The sequence below is a fragment of the Ascaphus truei genome, chromosome 3, assembly GCF_040206685.1.
Source record: "Ascaphus truei isolate aAscTru1 chromosome 3, aAscTru1.hap1, whole genome shotgun sequence".
Lineage (NCBI taxonomy): Eukaryota > Metazoa > Chordata > Amphibia > Anura > Ascaphidae > Ascaphus > Ascaphus truei.
The window spans coordinates 28,996,335-29,020,195 of record NC_134485.1 but is presented as its reverse complement, the minus strand read 5'-3'; the positions used below and the strand labels follow the sequence as shown (position 1 = coordinate 29,020,195).

Genomic DNA, 23,861 nt, shown 5'->3' with positions numbered 1-23,861 from the left:
TGGTGAGATCTCATTTTCCATAAACTTGCTCAGACTTTGATACATTTCTTTCTTCCCATGTAAACCACAAATACCCAGCCCCTGTCGTAAATCAGCTGGGAGATTGTCGGTTTTACGACAGAGTAAAACACGTCCCACCACATGACGTTTAAACTCCTTTTAAATATCTAAATGTACTCATAACTTCACTTCCTGTAATACTTACACACACGAGACACATCAATACATTTAGGCACTCATGGCGGACGCGACAAGTATAAATATGACCATCTTGGTCCTAGATTCAAGAGACAACTTGATATGTCACTTAAGGATCCCTTAAACATTCAGTGTGTGGTGCCAGAACGTGCCCCTCGGTGACACGTTACAGATTTTGTTACTTTTATTATGCACAGGCGATGACATCACAGGATATTCTCATTTTTAATAAATTCGCCCTTGGTTTGATCCCTTCTGTAGCCACGCCTCTGGAACCTTGCAGAACCATCTAGAGAATGTGTTTGAAGCTAAGCTGTAAAGCGACCGTGTTTATAAACTTGTCACAGGGACCAGATTTTATTCCCATGTCTGCCGCCCTTATCAAGACTATATCAGTTTGTATCACTAGGCCTGCAAAAAGGTGTTAACATACAATAAACCCACTCTGTACTTTTCACACCCAACTTCAATCCAGCCCTTTTTGAAGCTCCCACAGATTCCTGAAAAGACAGACCACAAATTTTGTATTTTAAACGTCAAACTTTAGCTCATTAACCTCTTAAGCATCAGAGGGGCTAAAATACAAGGGTAAGTATCTTTGGAAGCAGGGGGTCCCTGCAGGTGAAATTAACTGGGGTTTGCCCGGAGCCCCCCTGCTTCAATCCTATAGAATAAAATGTAAAAAAAAAAAATGCAGGCTTGGATTGCCTCTTTTAATGAACTTGCAACGAGTGAAGCATTCAGACACCCTATACACTTTATCTGCCATTTAATGCAGCAATCCCTTACCCCCCCCTCTCCCCCCTTCCGAAGCCTATATAACTTTACCTCATATAATGTTAGTAGTTTGCTCCCGGAGCATGTCCTGCTCCTTCTTCCTTTTCTTTCTAGTGTCCTAGGTTACCAGAGTAACCTTTACACTGCTCTGGGGAGAACTCCATTTTAAACCCCCCAGACACTTAAAACCAACACACATCTCCTGATGGGAACATCAATAAAACTGCGTTGGGAAGGGCAGGTAAGCAAGTAAAAACAATAAATGCAAATGGGCCTGATAAATAATGTATGTTATGTTTATTAGTTTCAAATTGGATTGAGTAAAATACACTGATTTACCCTTCTTTTTTTTTTTTTTTTTTTTTAAATCTAAAAATTCTCTTTAGGAAGTGTAAACTTTTTTTAAGGGATTCTCTGGTCCAGATCTGTCATTTGTATGTTGTGAAATCAGGTAAGATATATTGGAGAAGTATCTAGACGTAACCCGTGGCAGCCTCCCTGGCTGGCCGAGAGTCCATGCAAAAACTGCCTGTCCCAATGCCACTGCAAATTACGCGGTGGCATTTGTGTATTCTGGCTGCTCCACAATATCATGTGAAAATAGGATTGCATGAACTTCACAAACCCAGCCCGCCATGTTGAGGAGTAATAGTTTTAGACAGCTAACCTACTTATCACCCCTCACCTGATGATAAAACATGATGGGGTTCAACCGACTGGAAATGAGTCAACACAGGATCTGAGCTTCATCAGTGTGTGTGCGCGCTCATCGGAGGAGACAGACATGGAATATGGCGGTGCTCCTGCTCATCAGTTCTGAAAGAGTCCTGTTAGCCACCGAGAACAAGATCTTCTGTTCAGAGATAATGAGGGATGTGCGGTTTCCAGATGTAGTGAATTAACAGTAAGCCTTGCAAATGGGAAGATTATTTCTTGCTTGAAGAAATGTGAAAGCCAATACTGATGTCTCCTGAAAAAAAGAGCATGAAGAAATGCAGAGCCACACTATAATATTACAATCGCCTAAAGCTTATTTTTCCCTAAGACGTACCCAACACATTTTTTTTGGGGGGGGGGGGGGGAAGAGGGGTGTCTACAGAAATGATGGCTGTTGATGCGGATTACATAAAGTGACTAGGAGAATGTGTCTCCTGCTGCTTGTTAATGGGAGTTAGAAGAGTAGTGGGTTAAGTACATGACAGAATAAATTTAGCATGTGCTGACACCCAGCACACCCCCCCCCCCCCCATACAATGTACAGCAAATAAAAATAACAGGTTTCACCATAACTTCTTTTGTCTGGGTTTAGCTACTTCACATGGCATAGCCAGTTACCAACCTCATGCTGATGAGAGCAGCAGGCAAATGCTCATAAAGATAATGGGGAAAGGCAGGGTGGCAGACCTGAGACATGTCGATGACGGAGATACTATGTTGTATCATGATCATTTTCATGGGAGTAAGTAATATTCCCTAGGATAAACAATGCACCTTCCAGCCCTTGTGGGACCTACAATACCATGTGGTTTAATGAACAGCTGATTCAAGTCTCCACTTGACATCCCAAAAATTGGGTCTTTTGTCATTCTGCAGTAACATTTACATGCAGTTTATATGTTGGGCCGTTATAATTAGTCACTGTTTAGTGTCCTTCAGACATTGCACTGTCCAGCTGACATAAATCTACACGATTTAAAATTGTGTTTTAAAGATGTTGTTAATGAACATAATTAAAATGCTAGAAATATACTACTCCTGCTTTAAATCTGTAAAAATCCTGATTGTGTGCCTAACCAAATGGCCGCCCCTCTAACTTTGTGCCAAGTTATTGTTAGAGCTTTCAAAGCAGTAGACAGTCTGCTGTTTGGAACAGGCAACATATCTGTTTGTGATACTTTGTTGCCAAAGAGCAGAGCTCAAATAGGTGTGTCGGCCTTTTTTCAAAAGAGGAAGTGGATATGACTTTCTAAATGGTTGCTGTAGCAACCAAAGGATGATCAGTCCATTTAAAAACAAAAAAAATAATTAAAAATGGCAGGAGTTAGAAAACAAACAAAAAGGCAGACTGTGTGAGCTAATACGACAGAACTGATTTATTAACGTTTTGCTGCTTTAATAGGCTTTGCTAATATTGTCCCAGTCCTTGAATGCTTGAATAGGGTCACTGGGAGGTTAAAAGCAGATACTGTTAAATTATTCAAAATGACTACATATTAGAGTAATCATGTCTCCTTGATTCGTAACGTTGAACAGCGCGGTTCATTTAACTCGCGCTAAATTATTAATAAAACTCACATGCATCTGTTGAGGATATGGAAGGTGGAATACATTTGTGGACGATTTGTTCTAATTGGCGATGCTATGCCATGTTAAAGTGATATTGGGGTTTTCAGCCACAGTATTGCTTGTAAAGACGACCGATTATTGTTTGTCTCACTCCTGGGCATTACTAGAAGTGCATTATAGAAAGTCGAGTAAATGAGCTTTTAATGAAGTAGAAAGAAATCCTGGAAACAAATGACATTTGAATTGTAGCTTTGGAAATGCAGTATTAGTTTAATTGGTACCTCAAAGTACTAAAACACAGACTACAGTTTAGAGACCACTTTTAAAATAAATAGCCTGTACTGTAAAATGCTAGCTAGTGCATAATGCTTATACAATGTGAAACGGCCGCCTACCATCCTACATAGGGAAATACTGTAACAATAAAAACCCTTCTTGGGCAATGTGTCCCAAACAGTGTGTAGCTATTGTAATGGGTATTCCCCCACCCAATCGCATATAGTGTGTGTGTGTGCGGGGAACCTAATGTTACCAGGTGTGGTGCGTTATACCTGTCAGGCTCACAGGAGGCCTGAGCCTCCGCTAGTGAGAGCCTGGGGTGAATCTCTGGAACGTTCTGGGTTTCAGCGCCTCCACCTGTGTAGGGTTCTAGGAATGTAGAAGGTTGCATACACAGGACCCACATATACAATAAGCACATAGACGGAGATATATATATAACCACTTTACTGTAAATGCAGAATAATCACACACTTTATAATAATACTTCCCCTACGGAGTAACTCCACAGCATATAACGCAGTTCAAAGTGTCTTTCACTCCACTAGGAAGTGTACCTTACACCCACCACCATGTACCCCCACACCGTGTCCACAGTTAACCCCTTTTGTCCCGTGGTCAGCGCTGCCACTATGTGAGAGTATAGGTATATATTTAGGTGATTAGTTGGTGCACTTATAAAGGTACCTGCCGAGTGCTCCTGCACTCGGGCCTGCAAGCAACTTCGAAAAGGATCTGCCGCGTGGTGATCCCGTCTGTGTCTGGTCCTTCCTTGCACGAGGGTCCGCCAGGGACAATCCCACCCTGGAGATAGTCTTTGTCTCTTTGGGGCGTAGACTTGAGCCCAAGTCTCTTCCTCGGGGAGCGCAGCGTCCGCTGTGTCTCTATCTAATGTATGGTTTTGAGGAGTGAACCTCGTGGCGTCCGATGCTCCTTACCAGGTCACAAGACTATAGGTGGATTGTAGGGATTAGAATAAACTTTGCAGAAAATATAGATACTTGAAATGGCAATCCCCCTTGCAACTGAGGTATGATAAATGATGAAATAATAACCGGAAGGGACATGAACTGACTTTAAACCAGGGTGGGAGGCTATATGCAGGAAATAGATAGAGGCAGGATGAGGAGTAGCCTAGACCACCACTCTCCTGTACTCACGGATCACCAGAGCCTGCCGCCATGCCCCACCCGGTGTCTTCTCTGTCCGCTCCCTTGGCCCGCCGGTCCTGGATCTGTGACGATGCTGCACTCGTGCTGGACTCGTGCTGGACACAGATAGTGTCCCTATCTAACACTGGTACTAATGTGACAAGGTCCCTAACCTAGGGCCTGTCCCTGTTGCACCACAAGCTGTGAGGGGCTCAGGACTTAACTGGGGCCTAGGGGGCTGCTGGCCTAATGCAGTAGGTCACAGACCCCTGCACTCACCTCCTTCCCCTAGCTTCCTGGTCCTGACTGCCGTTCAGAGCCCGCAAAATGTATCTACTGTAAATCTCCTGTCCTGGGAGATTCTACAGCCCTATTGGCTCCCTGACGTCATGTGGGGCGCTCCTCAGGCTCATGGGACTTGTAGTCCCTTCCAAGAGCCTGTCCCTGGTAGGCTAGGGTTCGCGCGCTATCACTGCGCATGCGCAATGTCTCTGGCTGGCCGCCGCATGCGGGGACTTGCTGCGCATGAGCGAGCAAAACAAAGATGACGGCGCCCTGCTCGGGACCGCCAGGGACCTCCGGAGCACCGGAGTGCTCCCTGCTCGGCCCCCACCCTCCAGAAGTGCAGGTGGGTCTGTCGAGTGACCCCCGGCAGCGGAGGTAACGAGGGGGGGGGGGGTCGCGGGGCACAGGGGACCTGGCTACACTATATTCATTGTTATTTAATGCTGCGGAAGGTTCCTTTTAAACAGGATCCAAATATGGGATACAGCTCTGAACTTTTTTCTGTGGCAGCAGAACACACCTGGCTCTAGTGCCACTTGATTGCTATTGCAGTGATTCTTTGATAGAAGTCTGCCCACTAGTAGTCTCATCAAATCTGTGGACCTCTAAGAGCCCTGGGTGCAATCAGCCCTAGACCCAGGTAGAAGTGGTATGGCATTCAGTGTGTGGCATCAGCAAGAGTGTTGTCATCTTGCTTGATGTTCACTGCACATCATCAGGACACTGAAATGGTTGAGATCACTTGTGCATGTCTCTTTAGTGGTTACCAAGCTCATGCAATTCCTTGTGCCATTAAAAAAAATGGACCCCCTAAAGTATGGTTTCGTTGTCAGCCTCCTGATTTAATCTCCATTTTGATTTACAACGCAGCGCACGTCCTTTTGGCAATAAAGTTGTTACCATTACAGCCAAGAAGCCAGTCATGTAACAGTTATTAATGTTTCATCAGTATAGAGGTCTGTTTGGCACCCATAATGATAAGTGTGACGGTAATTCTAGCTTGCTATACTTGGGCTTTGTCTAATCGGGTTTCCGCTCCTTTCTAGCTGACTTCATCCACCGCATAAAATAAGTGCTTAAACAATCTTTAGTCTATTTTTTTCCAACTACAATTAAATGGAGAACCAGGTCAGTGTTTAACTAGAGTTTGGCGAATGTCTGCAAAAGTAATTTGCCAACGTTTTTGCAGTTTTCTCTTAAATTTCTCCATTATTGTGAAATGTTTGCGAGAGTTCACATTGCTCGGGAACGCGCACAAATGGAGACTGGTGCATTTTTCACTAGAATTTGGCAAACATGGCTGTATATTAAAGGCCATGTGACCTGAAGCCATTTTGCTTCTGTGTTGGAATTTTGCAATTAAAAAGATTGGGAGATGTTAACTGTGTTTCCAGTGTCCCTTACCTAATGGGGATGGTGCTTGCTGTTGCCTAAGGAGAGGCGTTACCCCTGTATGAATCCCCTTCATGACTGTATGTTTGCTTTTCCTGGAGATTTCTTGCTTTGCAGAGCACCCAAGGCGCTAAAACAGGTTCTGGTTGGCTCTAATTTCATTCCCACCACCGTCGTCTACATCAGCCTTGACTTGGTATTTAGGTTCTTGTGTAACCTCTGGTAGAAATCTTTGTGAGTGGCGGGGCCATTGAAAAGCAAGAATGTGGATGTAGGCTATTTTCTTCTTTTGGTTGTTCTCCTGTACATTGCCCCGCTTAATGTCAGTGGTGATAGATGGACTCTAAAATCTTGTACTTGCAGGGTTTATCCTTTTCATGCCTTGCCACTTAAAGACTCAAGTGCTGCAGGAGTTTGGCTGTGGATGGTATGAAAAAATGCCTGCTAATTGCATCCCAAGAAATGGTTTCTTGAAACTTGGATGTAACAACATCTCTGAGCAATTATCACTGCGACCGAGCATGAAATCTAAAATAAGGCACAGCGGGCTTTTGATAGTCCTGGTCGGCTCTGGATTCCTTTTAGAATTGTGATATATTTTCGTTGGGCCAGTTGAATAAAGGTTCACGTTTACATGCTCTACATAAGCTTTCCAGGTCCAGTCATCTTTAGATGCAACCATGTGACCTACTAGGGTCTTTTCCAACGATCTAAACGAAAAACAAGAAGCTGCGATTTTACAACCTAGAGACAACTGCTCTCTGGGCACAATACTTCAACAGTTATTGCTATAATAAAAGTACACAGATTTGGAAGGTTTCATAAACACTCGCTGAACTTCCATCTGTTTTGTCATTTCCACTTGACTCGTTTGTAGAAAAACTAAAGAGAAAAAGCTCATTTGAAATAACAGAGCAGATTGTGAGCTATTATGGGATCATGTCGGCCTCGGACGTTTTAACCTCCACTCCAGCAACTCCATATCCGCTTCTTAATTACTAATCTGCTCCTGCTGTCCATCTTCAGAGCTGCAGCCGGAATTCTGTTAGACTCGGGACCCGCTGCGCCCGGCGGCGCGGGCGGCCGCACGAGCGTTCCCCACCAGCAGGGGAATCCTCCCGAGCCGGTCCCAGTCCCCCCTCACGGCACAGCTCACTACACGCTGTGACGCGTCAGCCGGCAAGGGATTCAAGAGAATTGTAATCCCAAGCGGCGACGCGTCACGTGGTGTGGCTGTGAGCCAATGAGGAGGGGAGGCTTCGGGGAGCGGGGAGGAGAGTGTGGAGGGAAAGCAGCGTGAGTGCCTGTCTGTGTGTGTGTGTGTGTGTGTGTGTGTATGTGTGTGTCTGAGTGCCAATCTGTGTGTGTGTGTGAGTGTGTATGTGTGTGCATGAGTGCCTGCCTGCCTGTGTGTGTGTGCATGAGTGCCTGTCTGTGTGTCTGTGTGTGCCTGAGTGTCAGCATGTGAGTAGGGCAGCCCGCAGCAGCTCCCTCCTGCAGCCCGAGCCCGTGGAGGGGGGGTAGTGGGTCCCTCTGCTTAAACCACGCCCCCCCCCTGCTTAAACCACGCCCCTCCCTCCCACTCCAGCCCCGGCTCCCGCTCCCTACAGACCGGTCTGTGTCTGTCAGCGCCCCGCCTGTCTGCAGTGCGGGCGCGCTGACAGAGGGAGCGGGGCCTTAGCCTTAGGGAGCAGAAAGGGAGAGCGAGAGACTTTGCACCAAGCATTGTATTGGGAAAACCCTCCAGCGTTCAGGCTGCAGTGAAACTTTATTACCTTAAACCAGCGGGGCTCTACTCCTGTCCTCAAGACCCCCTCAACAGGTCAGGTTTTAAGGATATCCCTGATTCAGCACTGGGGGCTCAGTTGAAGGCAGAGCCACTGATTGAGCCATCTGTGCTGAAGCAGGGGTTTCCTGAAAACTTAACCTGTTGGGTGGTCTCGAGGATGGGTGTTGAGAACCGCTGCCTTAAACGATACCATTTATAATTATTTTAAACGTTTGAGTCCGTTATGGAATTAATATTACAATTATCTGCCTTCATCTCGTTGTGAGTGAATGAACATCAGACACGAGCCCTATATCCTCCAAAGACTTGGGTACAACAATGAGTGTTTGATTTCACTGTGTGGGGCAGTCTGTAATGCAAGGATTTAGTAGCCATAGTGACCCGTGTTGACAAAAATACATTCTTTATAAACTATGATACTTTGGGGGGCTGTTAACCTCCCAATAAGTAAATTTTTTTTTGTTTGCACCTGCAACAAATGGGGGGAAAAAGCGGTGTGTGCTGAGCACACGCGTTATAAGTGCAACTTCTTTGCTCTTTGTCAGTCTGGAAAGTCTTTCATTCAATCAAAAACATAAATATAAAAATACAATTTTAGTGATAAAACGCAAAGAAGTTTGATTTCGAAGGCGCGTGCTCGGCACACATCGTCCTCCTTTTTTAAAATATATATATCATTACAGTGACTATACTATAGGAATCTATATACAATTCATGTGTTATATGTTTACACACCTTGTATGTTTTTCACTTCTGGCTTTTTTTATTATAAATGGTGTGTGTGTGAGACACCGGAGTACATGCACATGAGCGCCTCTGCGCATGTGCCAGCCGTTATGGGTGGCTCTGCGCATTTGCCAGCGGTTATGGGTGGCTCTGCGCATGTGCCAGCGGTTATGGGTGGCTCTGCGCATGTCTGTGCTGCCGGTTTCTTCTGCGCATGCGCCGGGCGCGTATGAGGTACATGAGCACCTCTGTGCGTTTGCCGGCAGAACTGCCTCTTCGCCAGCCTCATTGCTTGTGCTGGTTGCCGCGGACGGCTCTGCACATGCGTAAACTGTTGGTGAGGTAAGTGTTGTGAGGGCAGCTTTTGGTGCCGGCAAAGAAGTTTCACTTTAAAATTGTCAAACAAAGCTTTTTTATATATAGATATAGATACAGGCATACCCCGGTTTAAGGACACTCACTTTAAGTACACTCGCGAGTAAGTACATATCGCTCAATAGGCAAACGGTAGCTCACGCATGCGCCTGTCAGCACGTCCTGAACATCAATACCGGCTCACTGCCTGTACCGAAGCTGTGCGCAAGCAGGGAGACTTTAGAGCCTGTTGTTACAAATGCGTTATTTACATCAGTAATGCACGTATATGATGATTGCAGTACAGTACATGCATCGATAAGTGGGGAAAAAGGTAGTGCTTCACTTTAAGTACATTTTCGCTTTACATACATGCTCCGGTCCAATTGCGTACGTTAATGCGGTGTATGCCTGTATAGATATAGATATATATATCTATATATAGATATATATATATATATATATAATTTTTTTTTTTTTTGCTGATTATTTTTACATTGACAATAAAAAGTAGTGATATCTCATACTACCACACTCCTCCACAGCACTAAGGCTGCACTTATAGGGCCGGCGACAGCGATGCTTCGTCGTGGTAAAACAAAGGCATTTCCGCTGTCGTGTGCGCTTATAGTAAGCACGACGCGACGGATTGGTCGCGATCGCTGGAAGTCATCTCTATTTTATTTTCCAGCGACCGCCGCCTGACCGTTGCGTCACCGGCACTATAAGCGTAGCCTAAGGCAAGGGAGCGCAAACTTTTCCAGCTGCGTCTCCCTGTCTTCCCTGCCTCGGTGATGGCGCCCCCCCTCCCTACCTTAAAGCCGCATAAAATGATGCTTGGGGTCACGTGACCCGCGGCATCTTTTGCCGCGTGTGACGTCACGTCAAATGGCCCCGCGCCGCGTTGCCATGGCGACGAGTCACAGAGCGCCTGAATCCCGGTAAGTATAGCATTGCAGGGGCCTCACCCGATCCCCCGGTATTAAATTAAATGCCGTGGGGAAGAGCGTGGGGCCCCTGCAATGGCCCCCGCCCCCCCCCCCAGCAAAATCTCCCACCCTCCCCTGAGTTTGCGCAACGCTGGCCTAAGGCTATAAGAAGAATAGTTTCAGGTGTTCTCAACAACCTATAGAATTTGACCCACAATCACATAGAGATCCACCCCCAATTATCAGGACTTTTCTTTAGGATACTCTTAGGTCACATTTTAAAGGAGACTTCTTGTGATTTGAAAAGTCCTATACCGTATTGCCCCGAATATAGTCCGGCCTCGCACATAATACGACCCTAATGTTTGGAAGGTGTTCTACATGAAAAATGAAAGGTTTTGGGCTGCCCATATAATACGAGGACAGTTTTCAGAAGGACATTTTTAGGAAAGAAACATAGCACTATATTCAGGCCAATATGGTATAAATCACTTTTTGGTCTCATGATAAGCCTATGCACGGTTATCTCAGCCTGGTAGAGGTAATACGGTGGTACCATTACAGTAGGTCCATGTCTATCTCTACCCTTTGCAATGTTTTTAAAAATATATATTTAATTGAAGAACATTCTTGTGTGTCAGCCAAATGCCATTTATTTTGAGGAAGACTTGTCTCGGTTTTGCTGACTGGACGCCAGGCTTACCTCTCTTATCCCAACCACAGGCTGCTCATTCCCAACACAAACGTTACATCCTTTCTCTTGGCAGGTGGCAGTGAAAGTCATCGATAAGAAGAAAGCCAAAAAGGACTCCTACGTGACCAAGAATCTCCGCAGGGAGGGCCAGATCCAGCAAATGATTAGACACCCCAACATCACCCAGCTCCTGGACATTTTGGAAACCGAAAACAGCTACTACCTGGTCATGGAGCTCTGCTCTGGCGGCAACCTCATGCACAAGATATACGAGAAGAAGAGACTGGAGGAGTACGAGACCCGCAAGTACATCCGGCAGCTGATTCTGGCAGTGGAGCACCTGCATCGGGCAGGGGTCGTACACAGGTGACTATAGTGAATCTACAGTACTTTTGCTCATTTATAATAACTTTGGTCTCACAAGCAGCAGTTTTAAGAGGCAGGAACAGGCTCCTGTTTGAGACACATTCAAGTGCTGTTGTTTGTGTTGTTTTTTGTAAATGTAGTATATTTATGCATAGGTGGTAACAACACTGGTTGAGAATTGAGTATACAGCCATGTGTTGTAGCAGTGGAGATGATGAATGTCTTATAGATATTTCTCATTGGTTTCTCTTACAGCTTCACAATTAGTTGGCATTCTGGGAATTTTCCCAGTCTTTATTCCACCATATAACTTTCTGGGTCACCAGAGGTTCCTGTGGCAGGAGATACTACTCCAAGAGTTCTTGGCACCTTTCCAGAAATATTTATTATTGTCTCGTTTATTAATTGCATTAATACATAATGGCTGTATATTGTATTCTGTTGGTGCCTTAAAGTGCAATTGTGATGGGCAAAATAACAAAAAAAAACTATTTGTAGAAATAAATACCAGGACTAATTAAGTACAACAGCAGCATTACACATGGCATAAGTCTGTGTTGGATATAACATAGTGTATATTTCACCCCCTGCTCTGTCTTGCCATAAAATAGTGTGTGTGTGTGTGTGTGTGTGTGTGTGTGTGTGTGTGTGTGTGTGTGTGTGTGTGTGTGTGTGTGTGTGTGTGTGTGTGTGTGTATATCATAACATAACGTGTGTGAAGTTTTAATTATTCAGGCATTTCTATAGAAGCATCAGTTTCTTATGGCATGAAAGACGTCAGCTATAAATACAAAGGAAGATACATCACGACAGACGAGGATTCACCCTGGTCCTTTTGTATAGAAGCCGTGGTTATAAATAAAATAATAGACAGGGGACTATGTGAAAGGATATTCTAGTGATGCACAAAAAGCTTCAGCCGTTCCAGTATGCCACCAACTCCTCAGAATGCTATTAGAACAGAGAAGAATGTGTGACCCCTATTTGCTATTTTGAGTGAAACATGAATTTTTGCCGGCAGTGTAATTATTGTCAGAGCAGTTACATTAAAACAGATGTATCACAAATAGCTATGTGCAACCATCATTGAGGCTGTCACGACGCCGGCAATTCATTCACGTCACTTCATTTTTGCTTCACGTTTCACAAAGAGGTTTTTAGTCCTCTGGGTGGTAAATCCCGGTCTGTCAAATATTTACCATGCGAGTAGGAGCTGAAGTAAAACTCTCTGTGGCTAATGGGCCCGTTCAGTGGCACTGAGTGAACTAGAATGGGCATGCCATAAACTGAGGCATATAACAATGCAATAAAACATGTTTATTTCATTGTTTAAGAGATGTGTAACGGTTTCTCAAACAGGCTTAAGAGCAGTTTATAAAAACCTCAACGTTATACACAGTGAATAGACGGCCTATGCTTCTAGCATCAGGGCAGGTTAAGGGACCCGTTCTGGGTGAAGTCGGCATGCAACAAGGATTTTTACAGGGATGGCTTTTGGCTTTCTCTCCCCTACATTGTCAGTGGACAGATGCAAATCTATACACACTCCCTGTGTTTAGACACTCATTATTCCATGTTCATTTCCAGTGCGGTGATTCTGCCTTTTAAAACGCTGCATTTAAACCTCTTCATTTCCAGTTGCCTGCAACACATTGTTTCTGGCACTGAAGGGGATATGGGGTGACCCTGAGTAAAAGAGAATATAAAGAATACATTTCAGAAGGTCACACATGCATTTGACAATTTGCGGAATCACATTGCAGACGTGGGCAAGAAATGCACATTTTATCTTAATTTCAATGGATTTTGCTAACCTTTCCCGGTATGTATCTTGGAAACCAGGTGGTCCGAGGAGCTGAACTTAATACAGCTCATCTCCAAGGACCCCTTGTGTCCCAGCTAGGAGAAATGGATAGTAGGGGTATACTGGGGTCACGGGGTTCATTGCACCCGTAGAGGGTTAGATTGCTTTAACTTGGGGGTGGCCAACTGCAGTCCTCAAGGGCCACCAACAGGCCAGGTATTGGGGATATCCTTGCTTCAGCACAGGTGGCTGAATCAGTGACTCAGTCGGAGACTGAGCCACCTGTACTGATGCAGGGATATCCTGAAAACCTGACCTGTTGGGAGGTCTTGAGGATTGCTGTTGGCCACTCCCTGCTTTAAATTGATTGCAACGTGTGGTTAATGGAGAAGGAGCGGCTCAGTGAGTAAAAACTCTGTTTAAAAAAACAAAAAAACACGGCGAAACCTGGTTCAATTCCCGGTGTCGGCTCCTTGTGCCCTTGGGCAAGTCACTTTATCTCCCTAGATTGTAAGCTCTACATCGCGGGGCCTGTGTCTGTAAAAATTCCTATGTGCTGTGTACCGCGCACTATACTGCAATTGTGAAGCGCTTTGAGTCCCATTGGAAGAAAAGCGCCATATTTTTTATTTTTTTTAAATAAAAGCTATTATTATTAAAGTTATTATATACATAGAACCACCGCTCCTTTTCTTTGAAATTAGCTATATCACACAGAGGAAAAGAAACGCAAACTTTATAATGTTGAAAACAAAACGTGATCTGCAGCAGTCCACAGGAAACGTTCGACACGATAAGACGTTGCCAAATGCATCCTTTTCTGTGCAATTATTGTCACGATGTTGGACAGTTTCAGCGCGCTTCACTAGTGTAAAACACACAGTACATCTGCCCGATTCCATTGTTCCTGCATTTCTCTCCATTAAAAAAAAAAAAATCTTACAAATCCAGTGGATAAAAATATACGTATATGATTAACACGTGGCAGCTGTAACTTCTGGAATTACAGAACTGCTGAGTGTTTACATGGTGTCAGGTCTGCAACATGGACGATCGTCATTATTGGCATTCTGATTATCTGGTTCATTTAGTGTGCTGAGAACTGCTTAAAATAAATGAAAATAGTTACACGCACGTGGCTTATACAATAAATCTACTGCCCTGTAGAGCCGAGAGTCTGTGTGTACGACCAAAGAAATGTGTGACGCCAATAAACTATTCAAACCTCCAATGTATACCGTGTTAAGGGGGCGACTGCTTTCACTTTATTGCCACGTTCGCATGTCTTGCTGAGTGGAACCGCTGCTTCAGCAGTGGCTTGCCATTTCCCTCTCATTAACTAATCCAGCGGCACTGGTGCGCAGTCATTAATTGTCGTCTCTCCCGCAGAGATTTGAAGATTGAAAATCTGTTGCTGGATGAGAACAACAACATCAAGCTCATCGGTATGCAAATGACTTAATCAGCCTCCCCTAAGCATCGTTGTCTTGCACGTGGTCTGTCCAAGCAGAGATTACACACAACAGTCCGTGCGGCCCGAATACAATCAGGCCGTCTGCTTTGTGTTGTGTCTCCTTCCCGCTTTCCCATTACCAACTCTTGCTGCTGACTGTGCCACGCTTTGTTTGTACACGAAGCTGACAGTGCTGGCATTGTGGTGCTGGGTGTACATTATGAATGGGGCACTGGAACATATTTGCATTATGCTTTGCTGGTGTTTTTGGCTCCGCCAATGTTTTTTTTTTTTTTTTTTTCTTCAATAAAACCAGCATTTATTTGGCTGGGGTGTTTGCCAGGAAAGTACTGCGCTGGGAGTAACCAACGGTACCCTAAACAAATCATATATGAAGGTTCATGCATGTAACCCAACCCAGACTAAAGCACACATTTTTTGGGGGGGGGGGGGGGGTAAAACTTTATCTTGATGATCCAGTGGAATCTGTCTGGATGTTGCTGAGATAAAGAACACAAAGTGAAAAAAGAACGCTTTTTATTTTTTATTTAACGTAGGGTAGGCGAACTCCAGTGCTCAAGGGCCACCAACAGGTTAGGTTTTCAGGATACCCCTGCTTCAGCACAGGTGGCTTAGTCGACGACTGAGCAACTGATTGCGCCACCTGTGCTGAAGCAGGGAGTCACTGATTGAGCCACCTGTGCTGAAGGACCGAAATCCTGAGAACCTGACCTGCTGGTGGCCCTTGAGGATTGGATTTGTCCAGCCCTGCGTTAAAGCTGCAGTTCAAGCAATATCCTAGGTGGGTTTTTTTTTTTTTTTTAAGAAATCAGTTCTGTACTATGAGAAAATACTTGTAGAATTAAAGACATTTTTAATGTATTATAATGTAACCAGCATATTTGTTCCTATAGCAACCATATACAAAGTCACACCCCCTTCCCCTTCTGAAACAGCATCACCTTTTTTTGCCCTGCCCTCGCTAGCAGTGAACCAATTGAATCTAGTGCCTGTCTGGTCACATGATCTTCCTCACAGAACTTTGGCTGTCAGTGCAGCAGAAGAATACCCAAGGTGCATTTAGTGAACCCCCAGCCGAATTTCAGCAATCGATTACAGGAGAACGGATCAATCGGCAATTTAGCTAATCCCTTGTCAGTGTGCAGATTGTATTGATGCACGTATTGCATTAAAAAAAAGTTGTTTTTGTTTAAACAACACCTTGAACTGCAGCTTTAACGCATTGTTTGTTTTTTGTTTTTATAGACTTTGGACTGAGCAACTGTGCTGGTATACTGGGTTACTCTGATCCTTTCAGCACACAGTGTGGAAGTCCTGCCTACGCTGCTCCAGAGCTACTTGCAAGGAAGAAATATGGCCCGAAAGTGGATGTTTGGTCTATGTAAGTAGCAGCAGTTTTCCCTTTCAGAGCAGTATTTTCTTAAAGTAGAAGTCACATGCAGAACCAAACTCCACATACGGCAGTGATTTCTTTTGCCAGGTTAAGTTTTAGTGATTGTCTTAAATAAAAAATATAAAGCAGATGGCTATTAGTGTGTTTGAAATCAATTTTGGAAAATGCTGGTGTTCATGAGGGCTCTGAATGGGGGGGGGGAGGGGTGGGATCACACCGCTTTTTATACTCCACCCCAAAAATCTGTTCATAAGAGTACTGCATCGTCTCCTCCTGCCAGACAATGAACTAGGAAATGAGAGGTTAGCGGCGAGAGAGATGATATTCATGTAGTAAAGCAGGCTCTGAACCTCCGGTTACAGCATTGCACAACTAGATTTAACCTATTACCAAAAATAACCGTCATGAGTGAAACTGCAGGAATCCCTCTACTTCTCATGGAAACATACTTCTGTGCTTCATGGGAAGTCTCATCTGGGTTTTTCTACCCAGTCGCAGTTTGGACGTGTCTGTGTATTTGTTCATAAACAAATGGAACGAGCGTGCTCTCGCCCTGTCTTATATAATTTAGATAGAGGTGCTAGGATCCTGCAGCCATGCCGCTGGATGCATACAACTGTGGGGGGGGGGGGGGGGGGGGGGGGTGTGGGGGGGGTTGCGGGGGGGAACATATATTGGATCAGCACTCAAAGTAAAAAAGAGAAAATGATAAAATCAAGGCAAAAGTTTCAAGGTCGGCCTGACAAAGGGGCCAGGAGACCTTGAAACGTTGCTCTGGTTTGCACATGTAACTGTGTGTCTGCAGAATTACCTTTCCTTGTGTGTTCTGGTACTGTATATTTTTTGTATTGTTGCTGGGTTTTTTTTGTATGTATGTTTTTATTTATATAGCGCCATTAGTGTACATAGCGCTTCACAGAAGTCATACACGTGACAATCCTATAAATAACACATAATGTGCTTCAGACATAAAAGTAACATTTAGGAAAGGGAGTCCATGCTCCGAAGAGCTTACAATGTAATTGGTTGGTAGGAAGAACGTACAGAGACGGTGGGGGGTGGGGGGGGGGGGGGGGAGGGGAGGAGGGGGTTCTGGCAAGTGTGTTTGCAAGGGGCCAAGATTTATGTATGAGGTGTTTAATTATCAGCCATGGAGCTACTCATATGCTTCCTTAAGCAGGTGGGTCTTAAAGGTGGCTAGAGAGGGTGCTTGTCGGATATTGAGGGGAAGGGCATTCCAGAGGCAGGGGCAGTCAGTGAGAGAGGTTTAAGGCGGGAGAGGGCTTTAGATACAGAAGGCATTCTTAAGCAGAACTCAAGAGTCGGGATGGTGCATAGCGAGAAATTAGGGCTGAGACGTATGGAGGAGCAGAAGAGTGTAAAGCTTTTGTTTGATACATTAAAGAAGAAACTTGGTGTGTCCAAAAGGAAAAAGTGACCAGCATTTTATCTTATTTTATTTTTTTTGTGCTGATCTAATGTGTTTTTTTTCTGTATGAATTTGTTCACCATATCGAATTCTGGCAACCACCCCCGCCCCCCAAAATACCGTTTTATTTCAGAAATAATGGATTTCGCATTAAAATTTTTATTAAACGGACTCTAAAGAGTCACTGTACAGATCATAAAATATGTTTATTAGAATGTGAAATGAGTAACTATTTTACTAGAGGATCACAGATTAGTTATCCAAAAGACCAGCAGATTTCCAAAGACGAAACTCTGCTCCGTGAGCCGTTTCCCTTGGAAATCTGTAATAATTAGCCCTATGCCCCTGCTTGAGGCCGTTACATTTGTATCGAGTCACTTAGCAGTGCTCTGCTCCAGCAGGACAGGGCTCCGATAAGAAGGACCTTTTCCTACTACATGTTTAGTTTGAACTCTTCAAAAGCTAGTTCCTGTCTTGCCCCGAGTGAGATTGGGGAGTCGCAGAATGCAGACACACTGAGACTGGAATGTAGATAAACAGTATTCTGCCAGCCAGTTGACCTTTTGCATGCACAGATGTCCTTCACCAAAAGTTAACACTCAACTATGACATGCGTGGCACTCCAGCTTACTTGCTGACCAAGCTATGCTTACCAGTTTACTGCTGGAGAAATGTCAAGCAGAGTAGCATGTTGCTGACCACTGAGGCCACGCCCATAGTAGAACGCGCTAGCTTCCGCACTCTTCTGTGACCCTTGCGCCGCAAATACAAACTTGCGCACATGCATTGGCGTCCTAGTGTTTGTTCGGTCGCGAGCTCGCTCCGTATCCTGCACTATGGACGTGGCATGAAACAGAAAAAGAGCTGCTGCAGGGGTTCTCGACTCCAGTACTCGCGACTCCCCCTCCCCCCCCCTAACAAGTCCGGTTTCCAGGATATCCCTGCTTCAGCACAGGTGGCTCAAACTTTGATTGACCTGTGCTGACGCAGGGATAACCTGAAAATCTGTCCTGTTGGGGGGGGGGGGGGGTATTGACGACAGCAATTGAGAACCCCATGTCTGCTGTTAAGGTGGAAATAGCTAACACTGTGGTGGACAACTAATGAGTTTACATCTTGCCCACTACAGTCACACGAGGACCCCTCCAATCTGCACACATTCACAAGTGGTGGTTTGGTTCTTCCACGGAAACAATATAAAACATACACGTGGAAGCAAGTAGAAGTTCTTTGGAACCGTAGACAAGCACAAGAATAAAATAATCTAGGTGCTAAACCCAGACATCGCTGCATGTGAACCATTAGAGCAGGCCTGCACAACTCGTAAAGCGAGAAGGGCCGAACTGCTCCAAGGAAAAAAAAATTGGGCCGCACGGGTAAAATCATCATCATCATCATCATCATCATCATCATCATCATCATCATCATCTCTCCTCCAGCACCTCTCATCATCATCATCATCCTCATATATCTCCCCTAGCACCCCTCATCATCATCCCCATATCTCCCCCAGAACCCCTCACTATCAACCTTTGCGATACTCCCCATCTATCTCTCATACCCCCATCTCTCCCCCTCACCCACACACATAATACTACCTCTCCACATCAAACACACAATACCCCCCTGCACACCACACACATCCCACCCCCCTGCACCTCACATCCTTCTCCCCCCCGTGCACCTCACATCACTCTCCCCCCGTGCACCTCACATCACTCTCCCCCCGTGCACCTCACATCACTCTCCCCCGTGCACCTCACATCACTCTTCCCCCCGCACCTCACATCATTCTCCCCCCGCACCTCCCACCACCCTCCCCTGCACATCCCACCACCCTCCCCTGCACCTCACACCACCCACCACCCCCCCTGCACCTCCAATGACCCCCCCTGCACCACCAATGACCCCCCCTGCACCTCCAATGACCCCCCCTGCACCTCCAATGACCCCCCCTGCACCTCCAATGACCCCCCCTGCACCTCCAATGACCCCCCCCTGCACCTCCAATGACCCCCCCCTGCACCTCCAATGACCCCCCCCTGCACCTCCAATCACACCCCCCCTGCACCTCCAATGACCCCCCCCTGCACCTCCAATCACACCCCCCCTGCACCTCCAATCGCCCCCCCCTGCACCTCCAATCGCCCCCCCCTGCACCTCCAATCGCCCCCCCCTGCACCTCCAATCGCCCCCCCTGCACCTCCAATCGCCCCCCTGCACCTCCAATCGCCCCCCTGCACCTCCAATTGCCCCCCCTGCACCTCCAATCGCCCCCCCTGCACCTCCAATCGCCCCCCCTGCACCTCCAATCGCCCCCCCTGCACCTCCAATCGCCCCCCCTGCACCTCCAATCGCCCCCCCTGCACCTCCAATCGCCCCCCCTGCACCTCCAATCGCCCCCCCTGCACCTCCAATCGCCCCCCCTGCACCTCCAATCGCCCCCCCTGCACCTCCAATCGCCCCCCCTGCACCTCCAATCGCCCCCCCTGCACCTCCAATCGCCCCCCCTGCACCTCCAATCGCCCCCCCTGCACCTCCAATCGCCCCCCCTGCACCTCCAATCGCCCCCCCTGCACCTCCAATCGCCCCCCCTGCACCTCCAATCGCCCCCCCTGCACCTCCAATCGCCCCCCCTGCACCTCCAATCGCCCCCCCTGCACCTCCAATCGCCCCCCCTGCACCTCCAATCGCCCCCCCTGCACCTCCAATCGCCCCCCCTGCACCTCCAATCGCCCCCCCTGCACCTCCAATCGCCCCCCCTGCACCTCCAATCGCCCCCCCTGCACCTCCAATCGCCCCCCCTGCACCTCCAATCGCCCCCCCTGCACCTCCAATCGCCCCCCCTGCACCTCCAATCGCCCCCCCTGCACCTCCAATCGCCCCCCCTGCACCTCCAATCGCCCCCCCTGCACCTCCAATCGCCCCCCCTGCACCTCCAATCGCCCCCCCTGCACCTCCAATCGCCCCCCCTGCACCTCCAATCGCCCCCCCTGCACCTCCAATCGCCCCCCCTGCACCTCCAATCGCCCCCCCTGCACCTCCAATCGCCCCCCCTGCACCTCCAATCGCCCCCCCTGCACCTCCAATCGCCCCCCCTGCACCTCCAATCGCCCCCCCTGCACCTCCAATCGCCCCCCCTGCACCTCCAATCGCCCCCCCTGCACCTCCAATCGCCCCCCCCTGCACCTCCAATCGCCCCCCCTGCACCTCCAATCGCCCCCCCTGCACCTCCAATCGCCCCCCCTGCACCTCCAATCGCCCCCCCTGCACCTCCAATCGCCCCCCCCTGCACCTCCAATCGCCCCCCCTGCACCTCCAATCGCCCCCCCTGCACCTCCAATCGCCCCCCCTGCACCTCCAATCGCCCCCCCTGCACCTCCAATCGCCCCCCCTGCACCTCCAATCGCCCCCCCTGCACCTCCAATCGCCCCCCCTGCACCTCCAATCGCCCCCCCTGCACCTCCAATCGCCCCCCCTGCACCTCCAATCGCCCCCCCTGCACCTCCAATCGCCCCCCCTGCACCTCCAATCGCCCCCCCTGCACCTCCAATCGCCCCCCCTGCACCTCCAATCGCCCCCCCTGCACCTCCAATCGCCCCCCCTGCACCTCCAATCGCCCCCCCTGCACCTCCAATCGCCCCCCCTGCACCTCCAATCGCCCCCCCTGCACCTCCAATCGCCCCCCCTGCACCTCCAATCGCCCCCCCTGCACCTCCAATCGCCCCCCCTGCACCTCCAATCGCCCCCCCTGCACCTCCAATCGCCCCCCCTGCACCTCCAATCGCCCCCCCTGCACCTCCAATCGCCCCCCCTGCACCTCCAATCGCCCCCCCTGCACCTCCAATCGCCCCCCCTGCACCTCCAATCGCCCCCCCTGCACCTCCAATCGCCCCCCCTGCACCTCCAATCGCCCCCCCTGCACCTCCAATCGCCCCCCCTGCACCTCCAATCGCCCCCCCTGCACCTCCAATCGCCCCCCCTGCACCTCCAATCGCCCCCCCTGCACCTCCAATCGCCCCCCCTGCACCTCCAATCGCCCCCCCTGCACCTCCAATCGCCCCCCCTGCACCTCCAATCGCCCCCCCTGCACCTCCAATCGCCCCCCCTGCACCTCCAATCGCCCCCCCTGCACCTCCAATCGCCCCCCCTGCACCTCCAATCGCCCCCCCTGCACCTCCAATCGCCCCCCCTGCACCTCCAATCGCCCCCCCCTGCACCTCCAATCGCCCCCCCCTGCACCTCCAATCGCCCCCCCCTGCACCTCCAATCGCCCCCCCCTGCACCTCCAATCGCCCCCCCCTGCACCTCCAATCGTTGCGAGCGGGGGGGGGAGGGAGAAGGGAGGGGGAGCAGGCCCTGCGCATTCGCGCCGGGACCGCGGGGAATCGCCGCCATTTTTATTTTCAAGTTTTTTTTATTTATTTTTTTTAAATCTCACCGCGGGCCGCAGAGAGAGTATTGTATTCTTGTTCATAAGATCATATATAGGACACCCTCTACTAACAGAACACAGCATAATTGGGCCAGTCCTCACGCATGTAAATATTCTGTTTATTTTGTATACAGTATAGATATTTTTTAGATAATTGTATATACTGTATATGGCCCCCTAATGTAGCACTGTTGCTTATGTACAATGATACATTGCAATAATAATGAAAATAGTTTTTCTTGTATATGGTGTAACAGCCGCAGTGTGCATAATAAAATGATACAGGCACAATGGGCGTTTGCCTGAAGATTTACAATTTTTAATTTGGGTGCATCGGGTGCCAAAAAAAAATGATGTCCCCTGACACGTAGACTCCAACCAGTCTTCTACTTCACAGCCAAAAAATTAAAATGTAATCTGTACTACTCGTAAGAAAATGCATCTTCTATTGAAGTCAACTTTTAGCAAATGTTTTACAAAATATAAATAACCCTGTACGTTTTTTGTGTTTTTTTTTAATCTCTAGCACTCCTGAGAGTACTTCTTGCATTTTTTATATCTTAGTTATTGTGTAAAAAAAAAGTTGACAATTAAGCGTCTAATAATTTAGTGTGAGATTCCTAAATCTCTGATATGGGTCAGCGCGTTAACTCCCATATATGCTAATGTCCGTTAATGTGGGATCTCGGCGCTAAACCCGTATCAAAGGTTAGGGAAAGCCGGCGTATCGCTGACCAACGTTCTCACTTTAATTTCCATGCTTTTTTAAAAACAGTTTTACAGAGATTAAAACAAAGTGCTGAATATGTCGAGAGTATATTGCGGTGTTTTCTGAATACAGCAGCAAAGCCCCGGGTATACGGCGGGTTCCGTTCCAGGGGCCCGTTGTATAGTGAAAATCGGCGGAAAACGGATCCGGCGATTTTCCGTTTTGCGCATGCGCGACCTATGGTCTGTGCGCACAAACTGCGGTCTGCGCATGCGCGCCAGGCGCAACCGCCCGTTCTGCGTATGCGAGACTTACGATCCAACCTGGCGGCCCCCTTCTCGGTGCCGCCGAATCGGCTGATCGCCGAAAAGCGGAGCACCGAGAAGCTGGGCCCTGCTGTAACACATTCTCTGGGTGCTATCGTGGGTTTATGTTGAGAACCATAGTCTGTCAGGGGGGCTCAACTCCAATCTTCAAGACCCCCACCCCTCCCCCTCGAACAGGTCAGGTTTTTCAGGATATCCCTGCTTCAGCACAGATGGCTCCGCCTTTGATATCCTGAAAACCTGACCTGTTTGGATTTCTTGAGGACCGGAGTAGAGTGGTCCAAGTAAATGAAATCCGTTCTCAAACAAAATACACTGCTTTATTCAGGGTGTCTTTTTAAGTGGAGAGCCTGCCCGGTATTGCATAGTCATAAAGCATAACGTAATCCAGAGTACAAGTCCTCGGCTCCCCTGCACGTGATGTCCCTTCCGCACATTTCCATCACCGTGCCCTGCAGTACTCCGGCTTTCTCTGCATGTCAGGCGACGTGACTGCTTTCATACCAGATTCACCACTTCAAAACAACTGCTTAAGGGGGAGGAACAATCCATATTTGTTGTGAATGGTGCAGAATGCCGAGACCCTGTTTTCCGCCAGCGTCCTAACTGTATATTTTGCTCTTTTTTTTTTTTTTTTCTTTTTCAAGCGGTGTTAATATGTATGCCATGCTGACTGGCACGCTGCCATTCACTGTGGAGCCATTCAGCCTGAGAGCTTTGTACCAGAAGATGGTAGACAAAGACATGAATCCGCTACCCACCCACATCTCTCCGGGTAAGTAGCACCACACCTCCCTGAGGCAATTCAGATGCTACCAGCTAGAAGAATCGCATGTAACTACATGCGTCTGAATGACTGGAGAGCTTGTATACTTCACAAACCAATTTCAAGAGTACTTTTTTTTTTTATTTCATTATTTCTCTGCAAAGTGTGTTTGCGGGAAATGAAGCTGCTGCACACTCTGTTTGCGGTGAAATGCCTGCAGTGAGGGGTTTTTTTATACGGGGATATTGTTCGCTCGCAGCACAGCTCTATGGGGAGAGGATTAAATGCTGCCCTATAGA

At 47.7% G+C, this 23,861-nt stretch overlaps 1 protein-coding gene across 3 annotated transcripts in view; it reads left to right on the top strand.

Annotated features, from left to right (window-relative positions):
* The window catches only part of HUNK (hormonally up-regulated Neu-associated kinase), an 83,576-nt gene that overhangs the window by 44,669 nt on the left and 15,046 nt on the right, over window positions 1-23,861 (top strand). For all 3 annotated transcript variants that reach the window (XM_075593896.1, XM_075593894.1, XM_075593897.1), the window contains exons 3-6: window positions 10,934-11,226; window positions 14,420-14,475; window positions 15,750-15,885; window positions 23,444-23,571. In XM_075593896.1, the coding sequence (XP_075450011.1) occupies window positions 10,934-11,226; window positions 14,420-14,475; window positions 15,750-15,885; window positions 23,444-23,571 (613 nt within the window). The remainder of the gene's footprint in view (window positions 1-10,933; window positions 11,227-14,419; window positions 14,476-15,749; window positions 15,886-23,443; window positions 23,572-23,861) is intronic.